At 34.1% G+C, this 8,566-nt stretch overlaps 1 protein-coding gene across 11 annotated transcripts; it reads right to left on the bottom strand.

The window, feature by feature from the left end:
• Nucleotides 1–5,898: 5,898 nt before the first annotated feature.
• LOC125574879 (phosphatidate cytidylyltransferase, mitochondrial-like) lies at nucleotides 5,899–8,030 on the bottom strand. Of its 11 annotated transcripts, none has more exons than XM_048764820.1 (10): nucleotides 7,683–8,030; nucleotides 7,570–7,626; nucleotides 7,417–7,479; nucleotides 7,276–7,344; nucleotides 7,115–7,204; nucleotides 6,927–7,034; nucleotides 6,779–6,856; nucleotides 6,550–6,669; nucleotides 6,356–6,461; nucleotides 5,899–6,283 (listed from the first exon to the last, which is right to left on the bottom strand). In XM_048764820.1, exons 1-10 carry the CDS (start codon nucleotides 7,788–7,790, stop codon nucleotides 6,093–6,095), a joined length of 990 nt encoding a protein of 329 aa, XP_048620777.1. In that variant the 5' UTR covers nucleotides 7,791–8,030; the 3' UTR covers nucleotides 5,899–6,092. The 11 variants fall into 11 exon arrangements, with proteins under 11 accessions (XP_048620777.1, XP_048620778.1, XP_048620776.1 ...); XM_048764821.1 differs by having other exon boundaries at nucleotides 7,115–7,207; nucleotides 7,417–7,460; nucleotides 7,566–7,626; nucleotides 7,683–8,029; XM_048764819.1 differs by having other exon boundaries at nucleotides 7,115–7,207; nucleotides 7,683–8,028.
• Between the last annotated feature and the right edge of the window lie 536 nt (nucleotides 8,031–8,566).

Raw genomic sequence — 8,566 nt, 5'->3', positions numbered from 1 at the left:
AATCACCTTCACAAAGCTTATAAACTTAAGCTTTCTCTGTTAAGATTCATACTTTTAACGGTTTAACCCTTTCTTCAACGAAACTCAACATCACCTTATCCCAAACTAATCCACTTCTTGTTAATCAAAACCAAATGAATCTCCCAATAAGAGTGTAAATGCTCCAAGTCCGATAATCTTAGATCACAAAGTCAAGGAAAAGGAACCAAAAATTTCTGATTTTGATTGGTAAAAGAAAAACTGATGAAAATCAGAACACTTTAGTATTTGAATCAAGATAGCATCATAGCAAAGAGTTACTACTAAAACAGAAACAAAAAGTAAAACTATAATTTACAGACGGATTGAAAGAGGAAGAAGCAACTTTCTCTCATATTTCAGAAAGAAGAAGTGGGTCCCGCGAATTTTGGGTTTAGTTAACGTAGAGGTTATAAAATATGTTGATTGGAGTATTTATTAAGATAATCATTTACATGCATTATAAAATATGTTGGACTAAACCTATATATATCAACTAGTTATGTTTCTAATTTAATAAAATATATATGAGTAACTAATGCCAGACCAAACTGAACATTAGATAATTTGTTTTGTATATATGAAAGTGGTTATGATATAGGTTGGATCTTGTTTTATATATATCCCACGCCACAGTGTCTACTGCTTGCAATGCAAGAGGTTGGATATTGCCATCCCGTCGTTCTGATATAAAGTTAGTTCTACACACTTTTTATCGACGATCCCCTTGCCAGGAAATCATTTGTATAGGATGCAACTCTGTAACCTTTCATGTTCATTTATGATATTAACATTTTTAGCCCAAAAAACAAGTGGTTATGATACATATATGATATATATATTAGACCTGCTCCGGGGTACCCATATGTTATCACGGACCAAAAATTTCAGCGTATTTTTTCTCATGCCGTTTAATATATCTCTAAGCATTCATGGAGATCAGAATTTGTGACTAACATCACCCGTTCTTCTTCATCATCCAAGTATATATTTCAACTGAAATGCACACTCTTGCAGCTTGAAACGTTTAGCAACTGTTTTTTGTAGAGCTGATAACACCCAACAACAACATATAGATCAAGCTTAAAACGTATAGTGTCGTCTATATAAGTGGCTTTTACAGTCAATTATAATGATCCGCCTCCGCTCTCGCCACTATTGCTATGAGTTCTGAACGTTTGGTTCGGATCTTGTTCCATGGAAGTAAATTTCCAACCACAGTCGCTCATGAACCATTTGATGAATCTGACATGCTGCTGGAAATTGATGGCTTCGGCCAGCAATAGCATTAATACATTCGGTTCTTGTATTTTTCCCATCATTTGCAAGTGCTAGAGAGCTCAAGAACCTACAGACACAAAGGTCTTTATCCTTCTTACCTTCAGGTCGTGCTTGGTTTGTTTCAATACCCTCCTCCAACTTGATCTGGCAACCTTCATAAGACTTAACTTTCAATGCATCTTCATCCATATTACACTGGCTTCTTACAAATGCATCTTCATGATATAAGAAGGCAGACTCTTTTGAGTACCAAACTGTTGTATAAAAGGACCAAACTGCTACGAACTCCCATGTACCGAGTCAAACAATTCAGTCCTCCTTCTACACCTTGAACAGAGTCCAGCGCCGTCTGTATTTTCTTAGTGACCTATTCACTTTAATTAATTTTGTGAGATGGCCACCTCGTGATTCCATGAAAAAAGAAAAAATTGCGACATAGCCACCTCGTGATTCCATGTTATCTGCATATCCGTTTTTTGTGTAGTCCGAAAAAAGCATCTAAAGTAATATATAGTTTGCAAGGGAAACAAGCAGTGAACACTAATTCTCACCACCAAGGCTCTTTGCAGTATCCTTTAAGCTCCCAGAGATGTATTGATGGAGAACATTTAAGCTTACATTCTTCTTCGTACCGCTTTTCTTCTTCTCTGATCTTCTTACTCCGCAAATTTCCTACAAAAGATGTAAGAGCACCGAGCCCGTGGGTTTATTCCATATTTTAGAGCGTAGTGTTTCACTTCTTCACGCATAGATGGTTGTTCGCATTAATATTTTCAACAATGGAAAAAGAACTCGAAATGTCAATCAAAATGTAGATATAGGGAAAATGAATGCATCTCTGCTTTGCAACCTCTAGACAAAAAAACATCACCAAATACATGGTAGATCAATGGTTCATGAAGTTGCTTGTTATTATTTGATATACCAAATACATATTTTTTTTTGTTTCAAATGTCAAATTTCATTTCAACAAAAAAATAATAATTGTTCACATTTGAAATACCACTCAGACGAAGAACTGAAATATTTTTTTCCAAAACAAAAGTCTACTGAATCTTACGCAGGCTAGACTTGCATTTGCATTTAGGGTTTTTGTTTTCTTTTTTTTTTGTAAAAGAAAAAAACCCCTAAAAGCAAATATCTTTTCTTTTCTTTTTTTTTGTTTTCTCATGCATGAAATATCTTTTGCACTAACTTTTTGTATTTTCATTATACAATCATATTTAATTTACTAGGTTTGTACCAAACTACCAACTGAGGAAAAGATTTAGGGTTCCACATTTCACTTGACAGCACTTGACAGCAAAAAGAAAATATATTTTCTAATGAGTTGTACGCATGCCTTTGTTTGTCAAATATACATCAACATTAATTAATATACACTTTGAAGGCTTAAACCAATACATACTCCTAAACACATAAAAAACATATGAAGAAAACAGACACACGCGAAACACAAAGTTGACAATATTATTATTTAAAAATAGGATCTGCTTAACAACTAAGACCATGTTTACAGGGGGAGTTTAGGAGTTTCTTAGAGGAGAGGGGGACCTACAAACACACACAAAAACCGGTGACAGAAGTCACCAAACAATAGTCTACTTTATTTGGGTTCTTGTAGTGTTCGCAGATTCCACTGACACGTGGCGTTCTGCGAATATTTTTTTTTTTAATCAGACAAAAAGAAAAAAAGATTAAGAAACCCAAAACCTAAATTACCGATAATCATACTCTAATGGTTGTACACATCTTGAATGTGTGTCCACGTTTCAGTTAGTGGCCATCATTTAGTATATCATCATCCATCAAACCTAATAAAAAGTAAGGCTTTTCAGTATAAATAGAACCTAGTATTGTCATGTAAATGTGGAGACTAAGTAGAAAATAAGTCAAATTTAAAGTAGCAGAACAAAAGAAAAGAGAAATTAAAGAAACAAGATGGCGATACTCTTTTGATGATCTTTCTATTGATCTCCACAGGTAATATAAAGGGAAATATGTCTGTATAACCAAGAAAAAAAAGCATAATTTATGAAGTAGCCAATTTCCCTAATATAACCATCCATAGTGTGTTTTTTCTATAATATTGTCATCCTACCCTTTCATTCAACCGGAAAAACCTGCAAAAAATTATAATCTAAATTAAGAACTAGTGATTCTAAAAAAAGACGTGATCTTTATTTACTCTCACATAGCTAACAAAGCAAATGGTAAAATATGGAAAGATCAATAGATTCATCTTCATATTTGAGCGATTAAGACGCCACCGATTACATTCTTGGTGAGTTTGTGGAGAAGAAGACCATTATCGAAGGCTCGGTAGGTGACAAAAAGCGTGAGTAAGACGGCACCGTAACGACGGTAAAACAAAATCACATTGCCTATTATGTAAGTTGTTTTACTACTCTTAAATTCTCTGAATTTCCATTCATTGTACGTCGGAATCTAATATTGTAAAGTAAAAAAACCTAAAGTTTGGGATTTTCTATTTATAAGAAAATGGTGTTTGTATTCCATTTGCATGACAATATAGTTGACTGTCTATATACATGGAATAGACCCGATGAAGATAACTATGTCAACCTCTATTACTTTGTTTGTGTGAATTTGTAAATAAAATATACTATATATAAGTAAATAAAGTATGTCTATTTCCATAATATATAAACTATATTGTAATGGGTGACTGTGTTGTATATAAATGGAGTAGTACATATATCTGCCTACATAGTATAGTAATTATTATGTTAATAGTATAGTATATGTTATAGAAGTGGTTTTCAGTTTAAAAATAATGTATGTTGACATCACCACATAATTAATAATCATAATTTAATGTGATGTTCTGTGATTTATGGAATTGTTGATGAAATTGTCTCTGTTGATGGTGAAAGATTGTGGCGAATAATAGAGTTTTGAAGACTCTTGTGGCGAATGACATGACTTTTTCAGTGGCGATCACCTCCATCTATGCAATTGAAACTACTGTATTCGTTTATACCGCAATTGTCCCTCTTCTCATAATTCTATGACCGTATGTTCTTCTCTTCTATCTAGTGAATCAACAACAAAATTATTTTCTCCGATGCGGTTGCATGTACTATCTCCACTGATGTCGTCATATACACTTATTTTTTATTTTTGTGAATGACAAACAATATTGAATGTATTGACCTTTCCATATTTTATATTGATGTGTATATGATTTTGTAAAGATAAAATAGTATATTAAACGCAAATGAAATAGAATTTATTATGGCATCAGATAAAACAGAATACAATGTGATATTGAGTCGAATGATATTCATATGATGTTTCTTTAATATTACATAAATAATTTAATATGACACAATTTTAAGTACTTTTTAAATTTTGATATTTGGGTGGTTTATCTTTGGATCAGGGTTTAGTGATTTAAGTTTATGGTTTACTATTTAGAAAGTGAGGGAGTATGGTTTTGGGTCGGCATTAACTTCTTCCTTGCAGTCATATATATTTCATAATCTCACCGATAGGTACTATGTTATTTATTTTATTCCATTCTATTTAGGTTAAATGATTTATATTTAGGTTTAGGGTTTATATTTGAGTTAGAGTTTAGGGTTTAGTATTTAGAAGGTGGAGAAGTATGGTTATGGTCGACGTTAACTTCTTTCATGCAATCATATACATTTCATAATTTTACCAATATGTACTATGCTATTTATTTTGTTCCATTCTATATGGGTTTTGGGTTTATATTTGAGTTTATGGTTTATATTTGTTTTTAGGGTTTACTGATTAGATTTTAGGGTTTAGTATTTAGGGGTTGGGTGAGATTGAGATAATGTTTAGTATCTAGGAATTGTGGTTAGGGTATGTTTAGTATTTAGGGATTATAAGTAGAGTTATAATCCTATACTACCTAGGTGATATGGAACAGAACACTCGTGCATATGTATGTAAGATATACGTGGATGGTTCCTCTTTTTTTTATTTGGAATAGTTTTCGGGTGTTCTTGACCTTTTATTTGGAATAGTTTAAATTGTATTAAGGTTTACATTTCTATGTATGATTTAGTTCTTATTTGATAGGGTTCAGTTTATTTCGTGATATATACTATTTTACCATATAGAATAGTAATTCATATAATTTCTTTGTCTGTTAAGTTAACAGAAGTTATGTAACGCGTACAGTTATTATCCACTCATGTCGCATCATATGCGTTAATTATGTACCACAAAAGACATCTACGTCGTTTACTTTAGAAATTGTAACTGACAACTTGTTACGTGAAGGGGTAGGACCGGAGAGAATATAACCAAAAAATCTTAACATTTAATTATGTCAAAATCAGTGTTACCCACTTAATTTTATACTGAAATATAGCTATTCAGCCGATAAGCCCTAATATAAACTAATAATTTTTACCAAAAAAAAATATAAACTAATAATATATGAAGCAAACAAAATAATTCAATTTTCAAAACTTTGCAAAATATGCTTTATCAATACATGATTTAAAAATATATTTAACTAACTAAAGATTGATTGAACTAACTAATTGTATAGTTGTAGCTATAGACGGGCTTCATTTCTTTTGTGCGAGTAGCAAGTAAGAACATAAAAATGATAAAATGATAGATGTGTTTGCTTCTATATTTCTCTCATCTATGACATCAGAAGACATAACCATCAACACAAAAAGAAGAGTTGGTACTTAGAAAAAGAAAGAAAGAAAGAAGAAAGAATGATCAACTAATAGTGGCAAGATCTACTTTCTTCAACTAAAAGTTGATCTAAAACTCTTTCATGACCGAGAATTCCAAGCTTTGCGCATTTTCTGTGAAAGATACACAGTTGCATTAATAGCACCAGCAGCCAAGAAGCCAGACACAGCCTGTCTTGCGCTTGAAACCATTACCCTTCGCTTCATTACCTTCTCCATACATTTCGCAGCTTCTTCTCTTGAACCTATACAAACTTCCCTTGAAACTCTACCTGTACCATTTCAACCATCAATTACTATCCCTCCATTTCGTTTTATATAACTAGAGAGAGCAGAGTTGATACCGGTCTCACTCAAGATTTTCTTTTCCCCAAGTAACTTCCTCATTTGGCTTCTTACTGATGCAGGAAGAGAAGAGACCAGTGAGCGTGATGATGAAAGGCTAGAGTCCTGTCCACAAGTTGGTATCAGAACAATGACTGACAGAATCTCAAGACTGAGCCAACCATATATGTATATAGCTCTGAACTGTGTGTACCTGAACTAAATTAGTTTCAGCAGATGAGAATCTCAGTAAGTTTTTGGTCTCGCACTCTTCAAGCAAAGGCTTATACATTGACTGGAAAAGATCAAACTGCCCCTTTACAATCTTGTTCACCTAAAAGACACGAGATTGATTGAACTAATGGATCAGAAATCTGTTCATCCGAACAAGTTATATTAACACATGTTATGACAAATGTGAACAGGACAAGGTTTTCTCTCACTTTATTAGTGTCCTCTGCAAAAAGCATTCGCAAGTCTCCCATGTAAGAAAGGCTGCATATTTTGGCGTATAGATCTTCCTGCATAAGAGTTGTGTTAGTGTAGAGCCTCATAAAACTTGATTTGAGCGCTGAACAAAAACTCTTTAACCTCGGTGAATTTTGAAGGCAAGAGAAGAAGGGCTGCAGATACTGCGGCTCTCTTATTAACAGAGTTCACGTCTTCTTGTATGTCCAGATTATCAACAAGCAAATGAACCTGCAACCAAGAGGCAATACTTGCCTATTACATACATCTCACAATCCTTGCACGGTGAGAAGACCAAGCAAATGACATACGGGTTTTTGTAAACGGCCACTCAAGTAGAATCTGTTCCAGTCCAGTATGTCCTGTACCAGGTCATTCATCCGAACAACCCCATACTTGAGCTTCTGCAAGTAAAAAAATGGCTTCAAATGAAATAGACAACAAAACTAGAATGCTACAGGAGGTTCTTTACCCTGTCGTTCCAACTGACAAAAGGGTTGAAGTGAACTCCAACACCTACTTTATCTGCAACTTGCGTAATCTGTGAAAAGAGTGTGTGTTCATTCATTGTTTACTTAAAAAGCAACGGAAGAGTATGTGTGAGAAAGCATACCAGCCTAGCTCCACCAAGGTGAACCATCCATGAAGCATAGTGATCTGAATTCATTTTCAGATTCTTGATTCACAAACAATAGTTAAAAATCCGCCAGCCTATAATCTATCTACTGAAAGTGTTTCTTGAGTAGAGAGAGAGAGACTCACTCACCTGAGAGTGCCATTGCATGGGATCAGAAACGCCAAGGATGTAGTCCACCATTTTAGACTGCATGTCAATCAATCAGAAAGTGGAAATGCTCACAGGATATGAAATAAAAATACCTTATCTTGGTTATTTGGGTGCAGCGTTGAACCGTAAACACAACAGAAATCCACAGGGGGAAGAACCGTTAAGAGGCTAGCTAGCTCTTCTCTTTCACTAGTTTCCATTTCCAAACTAAATTCACCACAGATGGTAAACTAATCTGTTTCGTTGACCAACCTTGGCGAACTGCAGGTCCACGCTCAAATAATCGGATTTAAAAAAAAAAAAAAAAAAAAACTAAATATTTTGCTTATTTCAATCCGTAAATCGAATAATCTACTTAAAGATCTATCAAGTTTGGGGCCAAAAAAACATCAAGAAAAACGAAGAAAATTGCTCTCAAGGCCATCAAAATCAGTCAGCTGTCGCGTATTATATATAGTTGCAGAGAAACCAAAAAACCAAAAAAAACCTAAGGAAGAAGAGGAACCGTAAATGACGATTCTACCCCCACATTAAGAAAATAACAAAATAAAGTTTAATAAAACAATCTGAGCTTCGAAGCCAGGTTCCTGAATTAGGTGAGAATCACTTTAACCACTAGACCAAGCCATCCTTCTTTTATCAATTTTCAAATATGTCACATATAACCAAACACAAATCGCCGATTAATCTAGTATAATCCCCGATTAATTGATTCGGCGCTAGGTCCTATCCGACCGCACGCGTTACGCCTAGCGAGTTTCCCAACAGGGATATATTCTTCCCAATTCGATGAACCGGTCATTACTTGTACAATCATTCTACAATTTTTAACTACTAATTTGGCTCACACAACAAACAAAAAAAGGGTAAGATGTGAGAAAGCAAATTAAGCTATTTTCACAAGTGGTTCTAGACATTCGAGATCATGATTTCAATTAAGCAAAGGTGGTTCTGTAGCATACGAAACTATAGGTTT

The sequence above is a fragment of the Brassica napus genome, chromosome C8, assembly GCF_020379485.1.
Source record: "Brassica napus cultivar Da-Ae chromosome C8, Da-Ae, whole genome shotgun sequence".
Taxonomy (NCBI): domain Eukaryota; kingdom Viridiplantae; phylum Streptophyta; class Magnoliopsida; order Brassicales; family Brassicaceae; genus Brassica; species Brassica napus.
The sequence above is the reverse complement of the archived record's forward strand: the minus strand, read 5'-3'. Positions and strand labels throughout refer to the sequence as shown.

What these genes read in the sequence shown, in the direction of transcription:
- LOC125574879 (XM_048764819.1), bottom strand. Translation starts at nt 7,790, where the DNA reads ATGGAAACTAGTGAAAGAGAAGAGCTAGCTAGCCTCTTAACGGTTCTT. An exon ending in ACCCAAATAACCAAGATAAG is followed by an intron (nt 7,627 to 7,682) that starts GTATTTTTATTT and finishes ATTGACATGCAG; the next exon opens with TCTAAAATGGTGGACTACAT. An exon ending in CTGAAACTAATTTAGTTCAG is followed by an intron (nt 6,462 to 6,549) that starts GTACACACAGTT and finishes ACTTGTGGACAG; the next exon opens with GACTCTAGCCTTTCATCATC.